This window comes from Eurypyga helias, unplaced genomic scaffold (assembly GCF_000690775.1).
Source record: "Eurypyga helias isolate BGI_N326 unplaced genomic scaffold, ASM69077v1 scaffold4808, whole genome shotgun sequence".
In the NCBI taxonomy this organism is placed as follows: domain Eukaryota; kingdom Metazoa; phylum Chordata; class Aves; order Eurypygiformes; family Eurypygidae; genus Eurypyga; species Eurypyga helias.
The window spans coordinates 7587-33290 of NW_010264834.1; the positions used below are offsets into that span (position 1 = coordinate 7587).

The window sequence follows — 25704 nt, forward strand, 5'->3', positions numbered from 1 at the left end:
TCTAGGAATTAAGTACCACACAGCTGCATACTTACCTCCCCCCTCTTCCAGTGAAGGAGGAGAATCAGAGGAAAAGAAAAGGAAGCTCATGGGTTGAGATAAGAACAATTTAATAATTGAATATAAATTACTAAAATAGTGCTACTAATAATATTAACATTACTACTACTACTAATAATAATGTGTAATGAAAATAATGGAAAATAAAACATATGATACAATTGCTCACCACCTGCCAACCAAAACCCAGCCAGGTCCTGAGTAGTAAGAGTCAGAGCCAGAAAGCCTGAGAGCCATCGCAGTAGAGTCTGAGTGAGAGAGACGACACCAGAGTCTGAGCGAGCCCCATAAGCAAGTGCATGAACAAGAAAGCCAAATGACCCACCAGCTAACTACCTAATTAACAAACATGGCTCCCCAGCCTATCTACAACTTAGAATCATAGAATTGCCTAGACTGGGAAAGACCTGTAAGATCATCTGGTACAATCACTAACCTAACACTGACAAGTCCCTCACTAAACCATGTTCCTAAGCATTACATCTACACGACTTTTAAAAACTTCCAGGTATGGGGACTTCACCACTGCCGTGGGCAACCCATTCCAATGTCTAATGACCCTTTCAGTAAAGAACTTCTTCCTAACATCCAGTCTAAACTTTCCGTGGCACAAAGGGAAGTTAGATACTGAGTATGTCGTGCTATGGAATGAAGTACCCTGTTAGTCAGTTTGGGTCAGCTGTCCTGGCTCTGTGTGTGTGTCTCCACACTGCTTGTATAAGAAAGCTGGGAACACAGGTGCAACATCAGAAGCTGAAAAATCCTTTTATCGGTACACACACTCCTTAGCAACAGCTAAAAACACCGGTGTTACCAGTACTCTTTTCAAGGCCAATCCCAACCACAGCCTCATATCAGCTACTGTGAAAAACATCCACTCTGTCCTGACTAAGACCAGCACAACCTTTTAGAGTAGATGGCAAATGGTGTTTAAAGCGACCTTCTGAAGTTCCCTATGACTTACAAACTCAGGAGATTTTGTTGTTTGGATTGTATGGTCAGTACCTAATTATTTACTAAAAATCAACCTTTGCAAACTTAATGTCTCTGTTCTTGCTAGGGGTCCTGCTGATGGCAGCTTCAGAAAATGAGGATAATGACATCCTGTGGTGTATCAATCGTGATTCTTTCCCTTTCCAGAAACCAATGATGGAAACACAGGTACTGAAGTAAACTTCTAAACAATTCTGATGGAATCTAGATATTATTTTATCCTTTCTGGTAACAGATACATGAATAATACTATCTGCAAGAAATGGATGGCTCACAGAAAACTTCCGTGAGTTTGAAAACGTTTACAAAGCTACTAATAAATACAGTTCAAAGAAAAAAAATCAGCAGGCAGTTTTGACAGCGAATGAGAACTGATATCTTGGAATTGCTAATTCAGCCAAGTTGATGCAAAGCAATGTGTCAAAAGCAATTGCCTAGACTTCTAATTAGCATGTTTGGCAATACTGTTTTCTGTATCATGCTGCATATTTTGCACAAGCCCAGGGAGACATGGCCCACAGTCCGTAGTGGTGTTTGTGGATGAGGGTAAAATTCGGCCAAGATTGTTTAAAATGTAGGTGCTAGAGACTTTGTGTTTCTTTATTTAAACTGATATGCCATGTCCTCATTAAGTTTGAGACATGACTAATCTCTTTATTATTTCACCTTTTTTTCCGATTTTCTTTTTCCTAGTTCTTAGATAAGTGGGTTTGTCAGAGGAATTTGGAGGGGCTAGTACATTTAACGTATTTCAGCTCTGAAGGAAATCTGAAGTCTTCTGCTGAAACAGAGGAGTGACATGTCAGAAATAACATTATTGATGGAGCACTGGTAGAGTTGGAGTGAATGGAGAGACTTCATAATTCAAAAGTTTCAAAGTCAGGTTTTGATTATCTGCTATTTCAGTAACTTAGAAAGGAACTTTGTAGTTACTCCTCATCCCTTTCCTGCAAAAACTTAGGCATAAATATCCCAAGTGATGACCTCTCTTTTTTCCCAAGGCATTTGATGATAACACACAGCTGGGTTTCCCGAACAAAACTGCAGCCTGTTCCTGAGTAGCAGTTCTTCCTCATTACCATACATAGTTTTCTGGAATGTCTTCACTACCATGTGTCTCTTCTTGAGTTATATTTGAAGTACTGCTGCCAACTGTGAAATCCTTGTAAACATTTATGACTCATTAGCAGCATTTTTTGATTCTTTAAGAAATAATTTAAATTCATGGAACCTTTGGTACCTAGTTCTAATATGGTTAGCAAAATGTTGCTGTTTATATCATAGCAGCATTAAGGAATCCCAGTTTACAAGTTGTTTTATATTTAAATACAAACCCAAAAGAAGCAATATATTAATCCCTGCCTCCCAAAGGCAGCAGTATATAGAGAGCTGTAAATTTCATAGAATCATAGAATGGTTTGGGTTGAAAGAGACCTTACAGCCCATCTAGTCCCACCCCCCTGCCACTAGACCAGGTTGCTCAAAGCCTCATCCAGCCTGGCCTTGAAGACTTCCGGGGATGGGGCATCCACAGCTTCTCTGGGCAAATTTGGTGGTAACTATCTCATAGACAATACAAGAACTTGCTTATTTTCTTTGGGTTTTCTTGGGTCAATAGTAGATTTTATTCTGTGTAATTTTAAATCATAAACAGTAAAAGAACACTATGGATGTACGAAGTCCATGCTTGTCACCAAACTTTCTATCATATCTTGTTCAGATGACCACCCGTGTTGATGAACATTTGTGGGCTCTTTCTGCTATTGATGAATTTAAAGTTCAGAAGATTATAACACCACTAAATAAAGACAATATTCCAATAACTGATTCACCTGTTGTTGTGCAGCAACACATGCTGCCACCTAAGAAGTTTGTTCTGCTTTCAGCCCAGGTGAGTATTACTTTTAGGAAATCAGAAGAGTAAGTCTAAAGTTGGAAGACTGATCTAAGCCTGTAAATGTTCACTCATTTTGGATATGTTTTTAGTATTATATTATGAACATAGAAAGGAATTCCGAAAAAGATTGCTGATACTATCTGTACCCATTTTAAATTTACTCAAAGCTATTGGGCCAGCTTCTTTTGTGCTCTGTTGTAATGTTTTTTGTTGGTCACTAGAGACACTTGAACATACAGATCATCTGAGAAGGTATTTTAACCTTGGTTATACTCATGATTGTATGAAATTAAGCAGAAACTTGCTGCCCAGAAAATACATATTCAGTAAATATTGTTGACAACTGGAATTTGAATAAATAATTTCTTCTTTGTCATAAGAAGTTCCAAATTTTTTTAAAAGGTTTTGAAAAACAAAATCCACAAAAAGAAGAAAGAAATTAACTTCCCTGCTTCTCTTTTCAGATTATGTTTAGCAGAGGTTTAGGGCACTTAGTAGATTAACAAATAGCAATTAAAAAAAAAAAAAGAAGACCTTTAATCATTGTCTTGCAACCTTCTAGACTCAATCTGCATTTGTTCAATAGCAGCTATTTTGTGAAAGGTGCTAATCAGACGCTCTCCTGTAGTCAGTTGGATGCAGGCAAGGTGACTGATTGTAGAGTCTTACCATGCCCTTGATCCTGAATTCGTCATGGATTTTTTTTCCAGGCCATTTTGAGAGATTGGAAGATAGATAAAGCCTTTCCTTCCTCATATATACTTGCTATGCATTTGTATTGTGTCCTTCAAGTTAGGCTAAGAACAGCAAAATTAACTAAGTTTATGGAGAGTTTATAGTAGTTGCAGAACTCTTCCTGTCTTTTCCTGTCTGTCTTAGACTCGCCAGAGAGTTTTCTGCATGTAAATGGCAACTGAACTTTAGTTAACCTTTCATGTTACGCTTGGGTCCGAGAGCGCAATGAATGAAAGTTCAGAATGCTCAAGATCATCATTGTGGGAGAGGCTGTTGGGATGGCCACAGTAAAGACAGCTTTATTCTAATTTACTTTGGATTACTTGTAGGGGAGCTTTATGTTTCATAAGCTCAGACCTGTAGATCAGCTGCGGCACCTGCTTGTTAGCAATATAGGTGGAGATGGAGAAGAGATTGAAACGTTTTTCAAATTGCGTCAGGTAAGAACTTTTTATCTGTTTTGAAGAATTGAAGATTTATAATATTTATGTACATCTAATTACTTTCTTCAACATCTTTTTGTTGTTGCTATAAACTTCCAGTTAACATTTCATTTATAGGTTAATTATCTTTTCATCCAGTATTGTCTACATAAAACAAGCTTGTATTATGAGAAAGAACTTCTCATTTTACGATAGTTAAAAAATTCACTTTCCCTGAAATTGCTGTCTCTCTCATACGCAAAAGTGTAATGTAGTTCTTCGTGTAGGAAAGGAGTGAATCTGGGAGCAGGGGAGGGAGAGTTTCTAAAAAAGTTAAATTCCTACCACTACAGGAGTTTTTTACGTTTTGAAGGCCAGTAGAAATGTGTATAATTGGTCTTACTGTTTTTTGTTTGAGGTGAATAACCAACAAGCAGGAGGGAAGCTGTCATGGATTACGATTTTATTTTGACTAGTACTGATTATTATCTGTAGTGAATGCTCACTGTAATCTATTCTCTTGTGCTTTGGTAGGAGAAGAGGACATTTGATATTTCAACATGCCGTTAGAATATGAAAACAATTATTTGTATAGATTTTTTTTTTTTCTTCGAACACAATCTTAATTTACATTTCTGTAGCAATTACATGAATGTTGGTCATAATTAGAGACAGACACAGAGGCTCTTTCCTATAAATAATGATACTGAGTTTACAGAAACTGTGTACAACAAAAACTTACCTGCTACAGTGGGATGCCTCCCTATGATTCACTTCCAGTCTGTAACTGGGAAGAGTTAATTTCCTTGCCTTCTGAATAAAAGGTGCAAAAAGTATTCACTGCTTAGTTATTGGGCAATATAACTTCTCTATGTTTCTCATCAACTTAGCATAAGCTGATTCACTAATAGTATAATATGTTGTAGGAGGATCAGGCCTGTGCCACTTGCCTTATCTTGGCATGTTCTAATGCTGCATGCGATAGAGAAGTATCTGTCTGGGCTACTCGAGCATTCTTCAGGTAAGTTTCAATTTGGTACATTATTCTGAATATTATGCTCAGGATCATTACAGCCACTAAATAATCATACAGTCTCTAATCTGCTGCCTGAGTGAGCCTTGTTTAAAAATTCACATAGACTGCTATGTGAACTGCTAAACTGCAGTTTAGACTGCTAAACCTGGTGGAATATGCTTTCTGATGTAGGGTGCAACAACAAAGGAATATTCTTGTCGTGGAGGTTTCTGGTTAGTACTCTTCTTAGATGCTTGTATTCCACATAGAGAGGAGGCTATTGAAAATGTAGTTTAATCTGTTTGAAGTGCATTTGTCCATATTTCACAGGATCCCAGTTCATTGAAGCAAAGTGTGTAGTAATATCTTTAATGAGACCAACTCAGACAGCTGGAAGAAAGTATTTTTTAATTTTTAGTCAGGGGTTTGGGGTTTGTTTTCTCATTGGATTGGGTTTGGTTGTTTTTTTTCTTAATATATTGTCGTTATTTATGGTGTTCACCATTGTGCCAAGGAAATTTATTTCAGGAAAGATACTAAAGCATAAGCCTGATTTTGAGAATTCATAAATTTTTCTTTAAAGCCTGATATGTCACGACAGAACTTAAAGCATCTGCCAAAATAAAAAGCTTAGTTGTTCATTGAATATCTTTGCAATTACATATGTTAATGCTTTTCATATAATGTATTCGGTTAGTTTTCTTTTATTCTACCAAAAGTATCATATGGTCACAAATATTTGTGAAAAGTTAAAAGAACCCCAAAATTGCTCTTAATTCTGAAAGACATGAAAATTAAATAGTGTGAGGAATTTTTGTCTTTGTATGTAAATTCCAGGTATGGTGGAGAAGCACAAATGAGATTTCCATCAGCTCTGCCTCCTTCAAGCAACGTTGGACCTACTTTGGATTCTCGGGTTCCTACCAGTAAGTAGCAAGCATTTCATGGGTTTAGGCAGGTTTTCCTCCTTAGTTATTTTGTATTTTTTCTTCTCGCAATTACATGTGTTCTTTTTGTGTGACAGTCCTTGATTTTTCCTCTCACTGGCTAATTAATTACAGAGTTTTCTCCATTTTTCTTGAGTGATTTTTTGATTTAGTGAGAGGTTGATGTGATGTCAGACTATGTCTGGATGTTGCATATGATCTGTTATGTGAAGAAGGTATGCATTTATTGCTGCCAGAGGCACTTTAGCAGCCAGAGAGCAATTTGTCAGTGCTAGAGTTCAAACGTTACAAAGATAAGTTGGTGGTTGTGTGGCTATAGCAGAGTATCTTCTTACAGTGTCATTGTGATACCTCTGCAGATAATTCTTATGAGAGGAAAAGAAAAAATCATAGAATCATTTAGATTGGAAAAGACCCTTAAGATCATGAAGTACAACCCTTAACCCAACACCGGTAATACCAGCACTAAACCATGTCCCTAAGCACCTTGTCCACATGACTCCTGAATACCTCAAGGGCTGGTGACTCCACCACTTCCCTGAGCAGCACAGTTCTAATGCCAGATAAACCTTTCAAGGAAGAATTTTTTCCTAGTATCCAATCTAAACCTCCTCTGTCTGTCACAACTTGAGGCCGTTTCCTCTTGCCCTGTTGGGACATTTCCTACTTGTCACTTGGGAGAAGAGACCAACCCCCACCTCTCTGCAGCCTCCTTTCAGGTAGTTGTAGAGAGCAATAAGGTCCCCCCTGAGCCTCCTCTTTTCCAGGCTGAACACCCCCGGCTCCCTCAGCCACTCCTCATAGGACTTGTGCTCCAGACTCTTCCCCAGCTCAGTTCCCTTCTCTGGACACGCTCCAGAAACTTTGTTTAATACAAAGGCCGGAAACAAACAAACCCCCCTAAACTTCCCTCCAACCATCACACACACACACACAGAAGAAAACCACAAAAAGCTCTTAGTTTTGATGCAAAATGCAGCTGCAGTATCTGTCTGACTCTTGTTTGCAGCTTCATCAGCAGAAAGTGGTCAATATATCAGATGCATGGCATGTTTCTTACAGGTCTTACCCATTAATCTAGTGTCAGCTCCCATGAAAAATGGAGGCAAAACTATGTGATAGTGGAAGTGTATACGTTCTATACTGCAAGGTAATAATAGCATATAATGGTCCTGCAGACCTCCCTCCCAGCATGATTACTGGAGTAGCAATGCAGCCTCCCTGTGCTACCTACACTAGGTTCAACATTTGGTTTATGCTTAGATCATCAGTGCTACCTACAAATATGAATAGTGCCTATTCTTCCTCTTCAGGACTTGATGCTTTTTGGAGTGGAGGCATTTCTCTATTACTCAGGCTCACTCAAACTTTTACACTTGCCTCAGGAAGTTGTCCCTTAACATGTGTTACTCAGTTCCAGAATTTAATTTTTTTTTTTTAAAGAAATTCGCAATGATGAATTTGAAACTCTGAATTACTGAATTAAATTTTTTTAATCAGGTACTTGTTAATTTCCAAGATCCTTTACCCTTCTCTGACACATGGCATCCAATTTTACACATCAGATTTGGGAAAAAATTGGTTGCCTAGCAGGAAAAGAAATTCCATTTCAGTACCATTTTTGACATATATCCAGATTCCCAAGTGTTGCAGAAGGGTGTGCTGAACTGGGATGAAGTTTTGGAAAAAGAGTTGACCCTCTGTTTCAGAATCCTTAACTAGTATTAAAACACTAAGAAGAGTGACTATTTTTAATGCATCAGTGGCATCAGTTTCTAAGCCTGATGGTGTGGAACAGTAGCAACCTGGGCAGGAGCTGAGGCAAGGCATAAGAATCTAAAATCACATCTGAGTTAGAGAGGACAGTAGATATGAGGAGAACAGGTGCTAGGAGCAGACTGAGAATGAAAGTAAGGCATGGAGGAGGTGATGGAACGCTCTGTAATCAATAATGTGACTCCTATTAGAAGTAAATGTGTTTTTCCCAAGTTTCGATGTTTTGGTGTTTTCATCATGTGAGGTCGTATATGCCTCTTTGGCACCCAGTATCAAAGCATGTTTCCATTGGGCTTCAGTGGCAGGTCCAAGTAGAAGACTGCACCATTCTTCTGCTACTGCTTACTCCATTTGTTCAAAGAGTACAGAACCGTCATGTGAAATTAAGAATCTGATAGTGTGAATGTCCAGTGTGGTGGGTCAGACAGTGCTGGTGGAAGTTGATTAAAACACCTTGAAATTCTGAATGTGAAACTACGTTACAATAACGTAGTTTTTAAAGGACAGTCATCTTTAACTTAGTTCCCTCTTTTTCTTACTGTTGAAAGTTTAGTCATGCATTCACATGCTGCTTTTCTGCAAGTGTGCTTTGCTTGGCACACAAGAAAATGTGCTCAGAGAATGCACTGGAACTGTTTAGTGGAGGAGTTTGTTATCCTTTGGGCTGTTTTGTGTTGCTAAGTTGAAACAACCATAGTGAATAAGAACTGATTCTTTGATAAAAGCCAAATTTTCAGAGTACCAGTTTTCTTTCCCCTTCTGTGATAAGTCATCCTGTCTGCTGATGGTACATGGACATTTTTGTACATGGCTACACGTGTTCCTCATGTTTTGGGTTCTTAACTTAGCTATTCAGACCTAATTTGCAGAAAGGTTGAGTATCATAGCTGAATGTGAGGCCACAGACAGTCTCAAACTGAGTGAACAGTGTTGCCCTGGTGTTTGTCCAATGGTCCTATGTAAAAATTAGGAGTAGTAACACCAGTTTCTTTGAGCTGAGTGCTTTGAAGGTAAAATTGATATTCTTTGAAAAGATCTAAAAGACTGAAAGCGAGTGTTTTGTGAACAGGTGCCTGTATCAGGAATGGTGCAGTCGGAAGTTGAAGAACAAGGCAGAATATGTAGACAGTATTATATTCATTGCAGGGTTCTGATGGTGTGCAATAAATTACACATGAATGCTGTGAAAAAATGCTTAATAACCGAGCTTGAAAGAAGCGTATCCATTTGTTTCACTTACGGAGTGTTGGGTTGATAAGAAGTAAGAGAACTGGGTATTTAACTGTAAATAAAAGCTGTTGAAATTGTTCTAGCTTTAAAGTATTTGATGTCACAACTTCGATGCTACTGCACAGGGATTTTTTGGGGTATATTTTAGCTTGGTTCTTTTATTTGTTTGTTTTTAACAAACTTACCTTTATTTCTTTTACCTTTTAGGTACCCCCTTGACTGTTGATAGTCCATATCCTAATCTTAGCTTTTTGACACCACCTATGCAAGGTAACACCTTTTTCTTTGCTGGAGAAAGGGAGAATTTTTTTTTCAACTAGGCTTTTCCACTTCCATTCAAATGAGTAATATTTATCTACTTTTATCCTAGGTTTACAACCTGCTAGTATGTCAACTCCCATCTTTCCTTCTGGGAATTCAATGTCTCACCCCAGTACATCCATTAGTGGAATGATGGGTCCTGAGATAGTATTTTCTGGAAGACACAATGGCATCTGCATATACTTTGCTCGAATTATAGGGTGAGGTGTTTGTGAAAAAAGACATTCTGTCACTGTTTCGTAGTTTTTCTTTCCCCTAATGTTCGTAGGCAGTGAATTCTATCTTAATAGTATTTAAATTTGAAATTAGTAAAGTGTATTTTTATGTTGAGTTTATGAAATAACTGTTGATATAATACATTCCCTTTACAGCTCAATAGTAATATGTTCAATGAATGAGTAGGACAGAAAAGTTCCTTAGGCATTGATCCTGCAATCAAGTGTATATGCATAGCTCTGAACACTGTGGTTTTGTTTTGCAAACCTATGAGCTATACGTTTCAAACTCATGCTAAAGGGTGAAACAGAAATGTAGAAGCACTTACAGGATTTAAGTCCTGGTTTGAAGCCTTTTCTGTGAAGAAGCTTTAAACAGAATCCTGAAATCGGAGCAATGAAGCAAGACTAAAGAGAATTCTGTTCCTTGGATGTTGAGTCCTGTGTTACTGAACACTCTTATGTGAGATCAGTGCTCCTCCGATGTTGATCATCCCTTTGCATGCTGGTTGGGAAAGAAATTTCAGTTATGACACTTGTTTGTCTACACTGTATTTCCAGAGAATAATATTGTATATTCAAACTATTTGGGAGTGCCAAACTTCATTTGATTGAAGTTTTTTAACTCGTTATTTACCTGTACCATTCAGAAATGTATAATGGTAACTTTTTTTTAATGTTTAATTTTCATCCAAATTAAATCTTTATTTTAGACCTTGAAGTACAAAGCATTACAATTTCTTTCTTAAAAAATTATACACAGAGGAATTCTTAAAAATACTTGTTTAAATTACTTGGTTTTTAACACAGTACTGTTTTGTGTTGCAGGAATATTTGGGATGCCTCTATAGTTGTGGAGAGAGTTTTCAAAAGTGGCAATCGAGAAGTTGTTGCAGTATGTAAAAGATTATTTCATATTTTTTTAAATTCCTTATATATGTCTTAAGCCCTGTTGTACTTCTGTTCCCTATTACAAACTGATAAGAAAAAACCATCATTGTAATTTGAATGTTTTCTTGGGTGCTGTGGCGTAATTAGTTGTGGGGTTTAAATCTTTCTTAAACTGCTATTTTGAATATTATTTTTTAAGAAACCTAACTGTAATTTGATGTCTTATTAACTGGCAATGGCCAGTTTTCTCTGTGTTTAGCGATTACACTTCCTTTATTTCTGCATACCCTCTCCAGATAAAGCCTAAAAATAAAATGCTTCAGTGGGTGAGCATTTTTGTAAGAATGTAAAAAAAATTTCTAACATCTTCCTGACTAACATCTTGGTGTTTCACTTTTGGTCCATAATCAGAATAACAAAATCTTTTCTGACTGGATCTTAATAGAATCCTGAACTGAGTAATTTCAGCAATGCAAATTAACTGCTACATGAGGTTTCCTCCTCCAATTTTAAGGTAACTGGAAGGACTTTTTAACTGGAAGAGTTTTAAGGACTCTGGAAGACCTTGGCATATATACTCTCTGTCAATCATTGGTTTCGTTCAGACTTTGAAATGGTAAAATACAGCTGATTTCATTATCAGAGTGGCAAAGAAAGTGGCATCTTGGACATTGTATATCTTCAGGGGAATACTGCCTCTTTGCACGTGTGCCCCCTCCTCAGTGACTGGTATAATGCTGTGTTCTAGTGACTAGCGTGCTATTTATGTGTTGTACCTTCTTTATGCTTGTCTTTTTAGTGGCTTTAGGTTAAAATTTTTGGAAAAAACTTTGGAAACTAAATTTTCTCTAAAGAAGTGTGATTTCTTCTGCAGGTGGAAAGCAGTGTTCCATCCCACGTGCTAGAATGTGTACTACACAAATTAAAAGGCCTACAAGAATTTCTGGATAGAAATTCAGAGTTTGCTACAGTTGGAGCCCTAGGAAACCCAAGGTATTATTCATTGTGTTAAATTTACTAGTGGTCCTATTTGCCCTATACCATGTGTATCTGTTGAATTGAACATGTGTGTGGTCTCCAGCTTCAAGTATTCAGATGCCAAATATGAAATGTTAGATTCCACCTTTAAAAGATTCAGTATGTGTAATCATATTAGTATCTTTCTTTATTTTGGAATTGCAGTTTCAGCACACCAGCGAATCTGCAACAGAGGCTCCTGGGTTTTATGCGGCCTGATGGAGGAAGCTCTCAGCAAGTCCAGCAAGAACTCCAGAGGAAATATCATGGTATGTAACTACTTCTGAACAGCAAGTGTCAGGGAATGGTGCCTTTGGATGTGTCTTTTCTCACTTTTCTTGTTAAAACCTCTGAATAAAAATGCCTATTTTCCATACAAATTTGACATTAACCAATATGCCATACTCTTTAATAAGCACTTCAGAAAAAGCACTGTAGTGTGGAAACTAACTTTGCAGGCACCTTGCTTTTGCTTCCATGCCATATCAGGCTGTTCCATCAGAAGCAGTAATTCAGCAGTGGTGTTTTTGTGGGGGGGGAAAAGAACCCACCCAAAACATTTACATGAGGCTCTACTAGAGATGAATCATAGAATAATAGAACGGTTTGGGCTGGAAGGGACCTAAAGATCCATCTAGTTCCAACCCCCCTGCCATGGGCAGGGACACCTTCCACTAGACCAGGTTGCTCAAAGCCTCATCCAGCCTGGCCTTGAACACTTCCGGGGATGGGGCATCCACAGCTTCTCTGGGCAACCTATCCCAGTGCCTCACCACCCTCTCCCGGAAGAACTTTTTCCTTATGTCCAATCTAAATCTCCCCACATTGATTTTAAACCCATTACCCCTTGTCCTGTCACTACAGGCCCTTGCAAAAAAGTCCCCTCACAGCTTCCTTGTAGCCCCTTCAGGTACTGGAAGGTGCTATAAGGTCTCCCTGGAGCCTTCTCTTCTCCAGGCTGACTAAGTATATATCCAGAATGAAAACTCAGATCTAGATAGAGAAACACTCCAGCCTGTAGTTTGACTGTGTGAAGAGACTTCATTTGTCATGTGCTGCAGATGTTACCTTTCCGTTTGATATTGAAAGCTTTAATATTGCAACTAATTAAAACATTCCATAAAGGAGAATAGCTCACAATAACGTCTAGTGGTCATGAGCTACTGCAAAACACTTAGTTGTATTTGTCAATTTCTTAAACTAGAACGAAAAGTGGCTGAACCTTAAAGCACTTTTAAACTTAGCTGTCATACAAGTAGTTAAATTTAAATTCTGTTTAGATATGAGTTGTCTTTATCCTATACTCCCCATTCAGACAATCTTGAAATACAAAACTAGTCGTTTTGTTGCATACTTACCTGTCTCCTGTTTTTTTTTAATTTCCTAACATTCTCCGTATTTCATAAGACTGTTTAATCTCCTCATTATAGTACTTAGCTGCACACCCATTTATATTTTCAGGATAGCAATTATTAAGCGGTTTGTTTGTGAGACAAGTGAGTATGTTGTCGTATTAATAAGAAATACTGTAATGCAAGTTGCCGAAGTTACAGCCGCTGAAATGTCTACAAAACTTTGTTTAGCAGTAAGAGGTCTGTTACACAGCCCATTTGAACTCATGAATCTTCATGCAATCACATGAAACCATGCTTCTTTTTCAGGAAGTACTCCTCCTCTGTTGCAGTTTGAAATAAATGTTAACAGATGGTATTTGCTTTGGGGAAATGTTAACATGGTATTTTCCTCCAAAGAGAGATAGCATTAATCAAGAATGGAAGAGGAAATGAGAAATTTAAAGGAATTGTTGTAAACGCTCAAAAATTTACATGCTAATTTGAAACATACAGAACCATTACTTACTGACAATCTCTTTGCTACTCCAGCTGAGGCACAGCTAACTGAGAAGAGCTCACTTCAAGGCATCCAGCAGCTTGTTCGCAAAACCTGCCAGGCATTGGCTTTGTGGAAGTTGCTGTGTGAGCACCAATTCAGTGTTGTTGTAGGTGAGCTGCAGAAGGTACGATCTTAATCATAATTTTAATTTGTTTGTATTTAACATCTGAATTTTTTTTGCTACATAAATATTCCCAAAGGAGTATTACTTAATTCACTGAGAAACATAAATTCTGTATGTGGTTTAAAATTCATTATTATTCAGGTTGCAAGTGTTTATTTTTAAGAGACTGATGTGTAGTATTTACCTCATTACCCAATCTTAGCAAATTGGAAGCGTCACTAACAATAGATTATACTTTACTTTTGTTGACAACTATTATAATAATGAGTCTGGTTTTGTAAATTACTGTATTTTCACCTTAAGCACGATCTGCAAAATGACTAGACCAATGTTGTCCAGCTGAGAGGAATTCACTCTTTGCCTTCGTTTTGCTAAAGGTTTAACAGTAGAGAGCAAGAAAGTCTCAGACACTTGCACTTTTGTGGAAGTAGGGGTCCGTAATGTATCACAGAACAGCTGAGGTTGGAAGGCACCTCTGGAGATTGTCTTCACCATTCTGCTCAAAGCAAGGTCAACTAGAGCAGGTTGGCCAGGACCTTGTCCTGTGAGGTTTTTAGTATCTCTATAGATGGAGAGTCCACAACCTGTCTGGGCAACACATTCCAGTGTACTCCTTTACAGTAAGAAAGATTTTTCTTATGTTCAGCTGTAATATCTTTTGCTTCAGCTTTTGGCCATTGCATTGTGTCCTGTCACTCATCACCACTAAGAAAAGTCTGTCTCTGCTTTCTGTACACCTTCCCGCAAATATTAATGAGATTCTACTGCCCCCTAGCTGCCTTTTCTCCAGGCTAAACAATCCCAGTTCTTCAGCCTCTCCTTGTCTGTAATAAAGGGAACACAGAACGGTGGATGGTAGTGCTGTGTACCCTTTGCTAATAATGAATTTGCATTCAGCCTTTGAAAAACCTAATAATTTGAAAACTAGGTATTTTGTCCTAGCGCTTGATAAGAAAATAGATTACTTGAGAGGCTGTATTCTGTGTTCATAAAAAGAACAATTTTTAAACTTACACACAGAAGCTGGAGCACTGTTTCTTTGGGAAATCAGCACGGTTTCTAACACAGGCAGCTTTTCTCTTGTGTTGGGCAAGGAGTTAACCATTTAACAAATAGAACCTTGTTCTCTGTCTTCAGTAGTTCTAGAGTTTTTGTAATGGTATTTTCATGCTGTTAGTGATCATCCATAGACACTATTGGCAACTCTGTGTAAGGAAATATTCCTAATTTTTAAAAAATCAATAACTTACAATATAATTTAATATAAAAAGGCTTAAAAAGTGTAGACCTCAAACTTTTTCAATGAATTCTTTTTATGATTCTGTTACTTTTTTAGCCTATGGCAGTGCTCAGGCGTCCATAATTAAATCTGTGACATAGTCATTTTATGGGGTGTCAAGTCAGGAGAACTGCTAATTCTGCTCTTGCTTGCAGAGATCTGAAACAAAAATGACACATAGTGGACATGGCACAGGAAGTCTGCTAAGAGGAATTCTCAATGTCCTTTGGCATCCAAGCATCTAGTGCCTTCACTGATAGGTCTCTAGTTGTTTCTATGTTGCTATATAGTGTGTATTTCAAATAGTTTATTTCTATGCTGTGCTCTTGAGTCGTTGGGATTACTGTATGTTTATATTTACTGGGAACAGTCAATTTTGCTGCTGTAATATTATGATGTTTCTAAACAGAAGGAAGTAAAAGTGTTCTGTCTATTTTCAGGAACTTCAAGAACATTTAAAGATAACTGCTTTCAAAGACTTGGTTATTAGAGACAGAGAGTTGACTGGAGCACTCATTGCTTCTCTCATAAACTGTTACATCAGAGATAACGCAGCTGTGGATGGCATCATTGCCCATTTGCAAGATATCTGTCCTCTTCTTTATAGCACTGACGATGCTGTGTGTTCTAAAGTAAGCGTACTGCCAGATCTTATAAAACCACACCACAACTTTAAAACATGTTCAAATGAGTTAAGTTGGGCAGTTTATAAATCTTGATGCTCAAGTAGTTTCAGAAGCTAATGAAGGCAGGTCATGTGCATATTTGTGTGTTGTAGTTAATGCTGAAAATTATGTGAGCTCTGGTTTGAAGCATTTGTAGTTATTTTAGGGTTCATAGGGTCTGTACCTCCAATGTGATGTCTATTAAGACTGTCTTCTTGATACTGATAGAATGTGTTCTTGCTCCAGTCTTTCCTCAGCATAGTCTTTTGTTTTCTATTTGGTGCCTAGTTCCATGGGAAAGATAATGGGAAAGATAATTTGGTTGTTTAAAATACACTTGCAAAAAGTAACTGGTGAGGGGAGAATGGGGTTGGTTGTTTAAGTATTAAGCCCTTCTCGCTACTGCTGTTGCACAGTCTCTTCTGCTGGAAACAGTGTTATCAAGTGGTGAGGGAGTGCTTTTGCAAAGATGGTGTTTCTACTGGTTTAGCTTTGAAGTTTGGAATATTAACGCATTCACTTAAAACAATATCCATGATCTGTTTATGATACATTAAGGTGAATACTTTCCATTGTCCCACCATTTGTCTTTAGGCAAATGAACTGCTTCAGCGGTCTCGACAGGCTCAAAGCAAACTGGAAAAAGAGAAGATGCTAAGAGAGTCCCTGAAAGAGTACCAGAAGATCAGCAATCAAGTAGACCTTGCTAATGTTTGTGCACAATATAGGCAAGGTAAGAAGCAATCACTGACTGTGTTCTGGTAAATAGTTTTTTTAATATCCTTTCATGATACCTTCTTTTTTTGTTTGTTTTGTTTACTAACTTTCAACTCATTTTATAGTGTTTTGCCATAAACAGTGTCTTAATCACTCTTACGATTAATATACATCAGTCTGTTCTTTTTTGAAGCCTGTCTAGATTTCACCAACTAATCACAAAGCCCACTTTGGTATAAAAATTTTCCAACCACTTATTTCACATTTCAGTGTCCATTTGTTTCACATATGTTGTAAAAATATTTCTAGGGAAATTATTGGCCTGTATGTAAGCAGAGGGTAAATTACTGTACTTTTGCAGGTAAGGTTTTATACCAAATACACTGTTGGAAAGGTGGTTCTGAAACCCGTTGTGTGCAGTAGAAGCTAGTACGTAATTTAAAGGTAGATATAACTTGTAACAGTCAAGATTTCAGCCTCTGTCCAAGGATGTAACTTCAGACTTGCATATAATCCCACAGGTTAGGTACAGGCTTAAACTTTGATCAGATACAGACTGGAGTGAATAAGGTTTGCTTTTTCTTGCTTGCCAAAATGGGTAGTGTTTGATGTCACTTACCATTTTGTCATAAATTTAATACAGTAATGAACAGTGGTATCTGTTGGGTTTTTTCCTAGTGCGTTTCTATGAGGGAGTAGTAGAACTCTCGCTTACAGCCGCTGAGAAGAAAGATCCCCAGGGTCTTGGCCTTCACTTCTATAAAAATGGAGAACCAGAAGAAGATGTTGTTGGACTCCAAGCTTTTCAAGAAAGGCAAGTTTTCAGGATAACTTATTACCATTATATGGGGTGCTTTATTTTGAGTGATTGGAAAAGTAACTCTTTTAGGGAAGGTATAGAAAGTGATGACAAACAAGCATGTTATAATAAGGGCATGTTAGAATAGATGTTGTTCCCTAGCTTCCTGTCCTTGATTATCATTAATATGCCACCAACTCAATCTGGAACAGAGATAGATGCAGAAAACACTGATCTGAACATGGGAGAAACACTTGACAGAAAGATGATTCTTTCTTGAGAACAGTTTAGGTTGTGGCAACTATTTAGCAATTATCTGTGACATTTTTAAATTTTTAGTGATGGTGTTTACAAAGGAATACAATAACATTTGAGAAGAGTGTTACTTTGATTGTTGCAATGAAAACTGTAAGGCTTTTACTTTCCTTTGCTCCATTTGCAGACTGAACAGCTACAGGTGTATCACTGACACCCTTCAAGAATTAATGAATCAAAGTAAAGCTGCTCCTCAGTCTCCCAGTGTACCCAAAAAGCCAGGTCCTCCAGTGCTCTCATCTGACCCTAACATGCTAAGCAATGTAGAAGCAGGGCACCATGTAAGAAGCTCACCAAAAAAATCATGACTTCATTCCAGAAAATTGTGTGATTTTTAGATAGAATTTATGTAGATTTTTAGGTTTGGGTTTTTTTTAATTGTGGAATAGTTTAGCCAAGTAGATAAAAGTAAAGATCTGTCTTGAATTGTCTTCTTTATGCACAGAGTGTTCATAAAAGTGATGACATGCAAATAATGTGAACCTAAGTACTGTTGCTTAGGTGTTCAGTGCTTCATAGAATGTACCTGGAATGTAACTGCTGCAGTAACAGCTTTGCCCTTTTCTTCCCCCTAGTTTGAACAAATGCTAAAGCTGGCTCAGCGTTCAACAGATGAACTCTTCAGTATTGCACTTTACAACTGGTTGATACAAGTTGACTTGGCTGACAAACTGTTGCAGGTGAACTCATCTCTATACAACAAATAATTTGTTGGAGTTTTACACCGAGCTGGAAGAGTTAATTGCAATAATGCTGATGTTTTAAAAAGAAGAGAGAGCAAGAATATAAATCTTTATGATTTATCTTTATGACTGTTGCAGGTTACTGCCCCATTTTTGGAACCTTACCTTGTGCGGATGACCAAGATTGACCAAAACAAAGTCCGTTATATGGATCTACTGTGGAGATACTTTGAAAAGAACAGAAATTTTAGTAACGCAGCCAGAGTCTTGGCTAGGTTGGCTGACCTGCATAGGTATGGATTCTGTGTGGTCTGTTGCTTATATTGAGGTAACTGGGTAAAAAAAACCCAAACAAACCCAAATCAAAGCCTTATGTGTAGGTATTTTAAGAAAAGGACAAGGAGGTTTGCTAAAAAAATTTTAGGCGCATGGACTATATTAGCTTTTAACTCAGACTGTTAATGTATTATACATTAGCTTGGAATATATTTCCTTTTCTAAGTACGTATGTTAAGTGGTCATTTTCTTACAGAGAATTTTATAATGTGATAGTGTAACTGTGGAGCAGCGGATTGTGAAGTACACTAAAGCTAAGCCTGCAACAAAGTCGGATTTACATGGTTGGATAATGTCCTGCATGATTGAGTAAGATTAGAAGAAATCACACACTAATTCCCAGAGTCTAGTTAGAATATAACTAAGCCTCAAATAATTGTATTAAGTACTCATTTCATTTTGCTTATTTATTTTGCAGCACAGAAATTTCTCTTCAGCAGCGTCTTGAATACATTGCACGTGCCATTTTGAGTGCCAGAAGTTCCACTGCCATATCCTCTATAGCTGCAGATGGTGAATTCCTACATGAACTAGAAGAGAAAATGGAAGTAAGAAAAAAGCTAATCTAAGCTACACTGCGAATGCATTATCATTGTGTTTCATTAGCACGACGTTTTTATTACTGATTCTGTAGAAACAGATTTCTGTGCATTCTTCCTGACATAACAAAATTACACAGTTGATAGGAGACTCTGAGGTATAAGACAGTAATGTTTCTACGTTTTAAATAAGTTAAAATTAGTTCCAGATGTATTCTTAAACTTTGATTAAATTAATCCAATCTTGAAATATTTTATTTTTCTTTTTCAACAAGGTTGCAAGGATCCAGCTTCAAATACAAGAAACATTACAGCGGCAGTATTCCCATCATTCTTCAGTGCAAGACGCAATCTCCCAGCTTGATGCTGAGCTGATGGATATAACCAAGGTGATTACAATTTCTCTAGATTAGAAGTGAATTTATCACATGTTGATGGGGGAGTGTTTTGCAAAGAATGATCCTGTAGTGACTAGGAAAAGTAAGAAACAGTTTGGCATTCCTTGTCTCAGAATGTCTGTTATACTAGAGTATCTTCTTCTGTACTTTGATATTCCATCAAAGATGTGTTTACCTTAATTCTCTTAGATTTCTTAATTTATTGGGAAAATTGTTAGAAAATTAATAGTATGAATTATAACTTCATATAAAGTTGGAGATTGCATTTAAGAATTGAAACTAAATGGAGTAAAAACAACCAAAAAAAAAGGTCATTTAATACTTGACAAACATTACCGAAGTTGAACCTTGTCATGGTTTAACCCCAGCTGGCAAGCAAGCCCCACACAGATGCTCATTCATTCCCCCTGCCTGGGATGCAGGAGAGAAAGAGAAGGATGTTAGTGAGAAAATTTGTGAGTTGAGATAAAGGCAGTTCAGTAGGTAAAGCAAAAGCTGCACACATGAGCAATGCAAAACAAGGAATTCATTCACCCCTTTCCATGGGCAGGTGTTCAGCCATCCCCAGGAAAGCACAGGGCTCCATCACACATAACGGTTACTTGGGAAGACGAATGCTGTAACTCTGAACATTTCCCCCTTCCTTCTTCTTCCCCCAGCTTTATATGCTGAGCATGATGACATACAGTGTGGAATATCCCTTTGGTCAGTTGGGGTCAGCTGTCCTGGCTGTGTCCCCTCCCAGCCTCTTGTGCACCCCAGCCCACTCGCTGGTGGCTTTGGGTGAGGAGCAGGAAAGACCTTGCCTCTGTGTAAGCACTGCTCAGCAACAGCTAAAACATCCCTGTGTTATCAGCACTGTTTCCAGCACAACCCCGCAGCACAGCCACATGCCAGCTACCTTGAAGAACATGAACTCTATCACAGCCAAAGCCAGCACACACCCTTACTAGACTGATGTCTGCCATACAAACTCAAGAAAAGTGGATTTAAAAAATTTCCTTTTTATCCTGCTTCAAATTTAAAATCTGGTCATTCTTCTTTCAGTTGTATGGAGAATTTGCCGACCCCTTTAAGCTCTCAGAGTGTAAGCTTGCAATTATACATTGTGCTGGTCATTCCGATCCTATCTTGGTTCAAACACTCTGGCAAGAAATCATTGAAAAAGGTAGGTCTTAATGGACTAGGAGAGATACAAGCTAGAACAGTAGGAAAATGTTATAATTAAAGCTTTTAAGAGTGATAATATGCTGCTACTGTCACGCTGTCCACGTGAGATGCATCTTTTCTGGACTATTCTGTAATATTTGGTAAGTGTAGTTAACTAGTAATTCATTGATGTTGCTACTTTTGGCTTTTGTGCCTAAAGGATAGGAAAGTGTATTTTTACGTATAGGTGGGAGCATATTGCATGTATGGCTGGAATAGTCATGTTCCAGATACCACTTAAGATGTCATTTCATCCCTTCTTGTTCTTAGATGCCATTATATGTGGACTTCAGAATGGCTGTGAAATTTTCTCTGAAGGTTTCAGTATTAGGAAATTTAATAAAAATGTTAAATTTATTATGACAAAGATTATAGAATCTTCATTATAGAGTTCATTTATAGAGAAGCAGAGCAGTGGCCACAGCTCTTGCAAGCCTAGCCACTCACCTGTGATAATCTGCCTCAACCTTTACCATAAATTAGTAATTCACTCTCTCTCTTCCTGTTTGGTGTTTATTTCCTTGGATTTTGTGTTTGAGGCTGCCATTGTGCAAGCAACACTGACACTGATTTGAGGGAAAAGCTCAAATAGTGGGGTTTTTTGTGTGTTCGTTGTTGGTGGCTTTTGAGGATTTTGGTTTGCTTTTTTTTTTTAAGTAGATTTGCATGGAACTTCAAGGAAACATAAAAATCTGTGAATATATGTGCACACACATCAGAGAGAGATTTACTTCCACATGCTGATTTTGCACTGACGATAGAAGATTTTGATGTGTTAGTAGTAAATTTAAGGACCTTGGTGTAGTTGTGTATAAATGTGGAACTTTTTTCTGAGGTTCTCTCTAAATGATTCCTTTTCACTTCCAGAGCTGAGCGATAGTGTGTCTCTGAGCCCCGCTGACAGAATGCAAGCGCTTAGCCTGAAGATGGTATTGCTCGGAAAGATATATGCTGGCACGCCTCGTTACTTTCCTTTAGGCAAGTTGTTTAGCTTGCATAGTAAACTAACATACACATAATATGAATGAGTCTCAGCTTTCATTTTAGCCTCTTTAAAAAACTTCTAACCTGAGAAATGTCTCTCTTTTTTCCTTTTATATTTAAAAAAAAGAATAGTGCTAACGTTGTGATACATCATTACGTGCCTGTGATACATAATTACTGTAGCTATTTGTGAAATTCTTCACTGCAGCTGAAGCAACAGCTATCAGTAGTGATGAAGCTGATCTTGTGGCGAGCTTGGTAGCACTTCTCAGTTTTGTCCAGGAAATCAGGAACAAAAGCATTGTGATATTTAGTCATTTTTACACTGACACTGACAAGGGATTGAGGAGAGGGAGGTTAGACAAAAAGTAGATAAAGAATTCCTGTTGGCCTTTAATTTTGAAAGGACAGTATAATTGTATGATTACAAAACCACTACAGTTTTAACAGGAGCAGTTTTTCCTAGAATTTATCTAGGGATATAAGCAGATTCTACAGTTTTTCATCCTGAATGGGAAGTAAATGATGCTTAGAAGGCACCTACAGTTATTTTTGAATGAATGGCTTTGCAGATCCCATTTTAGAAAGTGGTAAAGTTTGTTTGTATCAAAGTACAAAGTAAAAATATGTATTTACACATAAAATACGATTTTGGGCAACTACATTTATCTGCTGTCTTTTGATGTATCTACTGCTGTCTGCAGGGACGCATTATGAAAACAGAATTTAGGAGATTTCTGGATCCTTTTTGGAGCTTCTTCCTGCTTTTGAGATGCTCACATGTTTTGAGCATTGAATTTACTAATGTTCTTTTACAGTGATTTAGTAAAAGAACATTTAGTGCTGAACAATGTATTGTTAATTTTTACCGACACTTAAGCATGATAAAAGATGCAGTAGCATTGCTGACTACTGTAGCAAATAAAATGATAGTATGTTCTTTTGTGCTGAACCAAAGGGTAGTGAACTTTTGTTAACAGCATAGTTCCATGGCAGTACTGCAGTGAGGTACTCGGTATGAGTAATCCCTGGCATGCATTGCTGACAACTTAATACCATCTTTGTGTGTGCTTAAATTTTGCATATCCTTCCCTCAGTGCAGACTGGGGGAAACTGTTACATGTGGTTCACAGGAGAAAGGTACAAACTGTGTGGAAGACATAGATTTAAACTTGGAGTAAATAATTTTGAAATGCCTTTCTTTGCTAGAATCCATTAACAAGTTGGAATTTAAGCATCCTGTTATTTTTGTCCTCCAGACTTTTTAGTGCAGTTTCTAGAGCAACAGGTCTGCACTTTGAACTGGGATGTAGGTTTTATAACATTCACCATGCAAGAAATTGGAGTGCGATTACCAAGGCTTCTTGAAGTTTATGATCAGTTGTTTAAAGCACGGGTAAGGAAATAGCCACAAAATGAAAATTTTGTTTCCAGCTGCTATCAAGATCTGTCTTTGGTGGGAAACATAAAGTAATATAAGGTGTGATATATCAAAATACCAGCTTCATAGCTTTTGTTCCCTTTTTTTTACGCTGAATGCTGCCAAAAAACCCAAAAGGCTCTTTATGTTGCTTTTTCCCCCCTGCCCTCCCCCCCCTTTTGATTTTATTCACTTCAATCCTAAAGTATGAGGAAAATTTCTTAGAATTTGTTAATCCTTTTATTTCACCTAAATCTGATCTAGGATTAAGTAGATTAGAACTGTTATGGTGCAGAAGGAACAGCACACCTTGAATATATTAATTATATTTGTTTCCTATTAATGATTAAAATTTGCAGTATTGCCGCATCTTGCATACCCTAGTGATGCAATAGACATAAAGAATAAGATGTCATATTTTTAACTTTTGCTTTTGTAGAACATAAACAGAAATAGAACAAGAAGAATTTATTTGATTCTTTTTACCCAGATCCCTACAGCGTAAGGAATTCAGAAGTTCCTATAATCTTTATATGGAACTTTAAAGTCGGTTAGGTAATGGAAAACTGAGCTAAATTAATGTATGTTTTAGAACCCAAAAGTCACAATAGTACTTAAATACAGATTAAGATAGAATTCCCAATTCTTTTACATCTTTGTCACAATGAATAAAAAACTACCACAGGTGGCAGTTTGTGTGTACATACACACTTTGGTGGTTTGTGGGGCTTTTCCGTCACCTTAATATTTATCTCCCTAATATTTTGGAATCTCTTTTTAGGACCCATATTGGAGTAGAATGAAAAAGCCTTTACACCTTTTAGAGTGTATCCATGTGTTATTATCTGGATATGTAAATGATCCAAGCAGAGTACTTCTGAGGTAAGGAAGGCAACTATATGCTAATAATAAATGGTGAAAGATTTAAAATACCCTGAAAGAGTGAACTTCAGCAATCCCCAAAGCTTTTCTTCTTTTCTTTTGGGTGAGTTCAGTATTTCTTTCTTAGCAGTGATTTCTGAGGCTCCTCATTCTAAGCCAGTAGGTAGAAGCTTGTAGGGTCCTCCCTATAAGATATTTTAATACAGGTAGTTTTCTCCACTGGAGATTTCATGGGGAACTGAGTGCATTGTTTTGTAAATTTTGGCAACATATTTAAAGGAGTACAGACTGAGGCAATCTGGGAGAAGTTGGGAAAAATAAGAATCAGTTGTGTTATCAATGAAACAGTGAACTGTATAATGAAGAAAGCCTAGGAGCACTAAGTTCACGTATTCTGGCAAAGAAAAGACTAAACATGGGATAGGTATTCCAAAATTATTTTTTAGAGGTTGGGCATGAATCACTCTCCAAGACTAAAATCACTCTCCAAGACTCTCTGGCTCTGTCTGCGACAGGAAAGAATTTAGGTATTGGAAGAGCTTTGTAACTAAAGGCATAACTATGTAGTTGAACAAGTCACCTGCATATTATGGAATCTCTAACTGGCAACTTTTGGGAATAGCCTATACAGGCTTCAGTCAGAACTGTCTTGTCTCAGAAATGATGAGTAGAACTAGGCGACCGTAAATTTTTCTGATTCTTTTGAAGATACGCACTTAACTATCCCCTGTCATCTTTTCTCACTCTTCTGGGCTTTTATGGTTAGCTGATTTAAATACTGTAACTTATTAGAACTGTAGTGAATGTTGTCTAATTTTAATGTCTACTTAGATATTAATGCCTAGATTGTTGTAATTTGATACTAATATTACATATTTGAATTGCTATCTAAATTAATAACATACATTGCTTGTATCATATCTAAAGCAATATCTAAATGTTAAAGTAAATATTTCATGTTGCTCTTAACTGTATAATTTTTTATTGTTTATATTTAATATCAGATAAATAGTAACAGTTCATTTATTTTCCCATTATGCCCTAGCCACAAACATTAGATATCAAAAATCAGTTTTTCTAATAAACAATTAAATACTAAAAGTCGCTGCCAGATGTCTTGCTGATAAGTTATTCCGTTAGAACTCAAAGAAAGCCCACTTCGTAGTCCACATGAATTGAATGAATATACAGAAACAAAAAGTAGCTCAGAATTATTCTATGTTTTCTTCACAGGCGGCGATTCACAAATGGTTGCTTGGACGCTGTTAGTTGCTACCTGGTTGAACTTCAGTCTATGAGCCCGACGCTAATGGTGCAGACTACTGTTGAGAATTTTAAATCACTACAGGCTAAATTAGTACAGCTGCAGTGACTGACTAATCCAAGAACCATTAGCTCAGATAAAATGAACTGTGAAGTAAAAGTTTTTGGCACTGAATCTCTGGAAGAACAAATCCTCAGAAAGATATTCTTACATATTTCTATCTCCTGCTGCGGTTATCAGTTACGTGGCCTATATTCATACTATTTTAAGGGTATGTACAAGTTAAACAATATAAGTTTGACAAACTGAGTTTCTTTTAATTTTACCAAATTTTTTTAACATTGGAAAGCTTTTTTTGTGCTATTGAAATAAAATTCATTGTGTGATCTTTCCCTTGAGGATTAAAAATATTTGGAAAATATTTTTCTTTTTCTTAACATAAAGTGATGGAGAAAAGCAGAATGTAAAATCTACTTGATAGCTGATTTACAAGTGTCGGGAAAAGAAATGACAACTGCGGAAGGCAAGATGGTGATAAGGGCGCAGGTAGAGGAGTCAGGTTGTAAATGTGGTCATACCAGCATGTAGTGATGCCGTCATAACTGCATGAGTTTACTAGCAAGTCTTTCAATAAAAAAGGTAATGGTTATTTCATAACTGTCTGTCGTGGTTTAACTC

The 25704-nt window shown here is 37.3% G+C and overlaps 1 protein-coding gene across 2 annotated transcripts in view; it reads left to right on the top strand.

The window, feature by feature from the left end:
- NUP155 (nucleoporin 155kDa) overlaps nucleotides 1–25214 on the top strand; it is a 32225-nt gene extending 7011 nt beyond the window's left edge. The window contains exons 11-34 of one of the 2 annotated variants that reach the window (XM_010156499.1): nucleotides 1121–1221; nucleotides 2774–2944; nucleotides 4015–4125; nucleotides 5034–5128; nucleotides 5960–6048; nucleotides 9283–9345; nucleotides 9446–9596; nucleotides 10440–10506; nucleotides 11377–11495; nucleotides 11691–11788; nucleotides 13403–13536; nucleotides 15256–15447; nucleotides 16075–16213; nucleotides 16876–17011; nucleotides 17439–17592; nucleotides 17887–17991; nucleotides 18133–18287; nucleotides 18749–18878; nucleotides 19145–19258; nucleotides 20315–20435; nucleotides 21344–21454; nucleotides 22720–22856; nucleotides 23662–23762; nucleotides 24996–25214. In XM_010156499.1, coding sequence (XP_010154801.1) covers nucleotides 1121–1221; nucleotides 2774–2944; nucleotides 4015–4125; nucleotides 5034–5128; nucleotides 5960–6048; nucleotides 9283–9345; nucleotides 9446–9596; nucleotides 10440–10506; nucleotides 11377–11495; nucleotides 11691–11788; nucleotides 13403–13536; nucleotides 15256–15447; nucleotides 16075–16213; nucleotides 16876–17011; nucleotides 17439–17592; nucleotides 17887–17991; nucleotides 18133–18287; nucleotides 18749–18878; nucleotides 19145–19258; nucleotides 20315–20435; nucleotides 21344–21454; nucleotides 22720–22856; nucleotides 23662–23762; nucleotides 24996–25134 — 2933 coding nt within the window. In that variant the 3' untranslated portion in view covers nucleotides 25135–25214. The remainder of the gene's footprint in view (nucleotides 1–1120; nucleotides 1222–2773; nucleotides 2945–4014; nucleotides 4126–5033; nucleotides 5129–5959; nucleotides 6049–9282; nucleotides 9346–9445; nucleotides 9597–10439; nucleotides 10507–11376; nucleotides 11496–11690; nucleotides 11789–13402; nucleotides 13537–15255; nucleotides 15448–16074; nucleotides 16214–16875; nucleotides 17012–17438; nucleotides 17593–17886; nucleotides 17992–18132; nucleotides 18288–18748; nucleotides 18879–19144; nucleotides 19259–20314; nucleotides 20436–21343; nucleotides 21455–22719; nucleotides 22857–23661; nucleotides 23763–24995) is intronic. The other variant, XM_010156500.1, reaches the window with a different exon arrangement.
- Nucleotides 25215–25704: the final 490 nt, after the last annotated feature.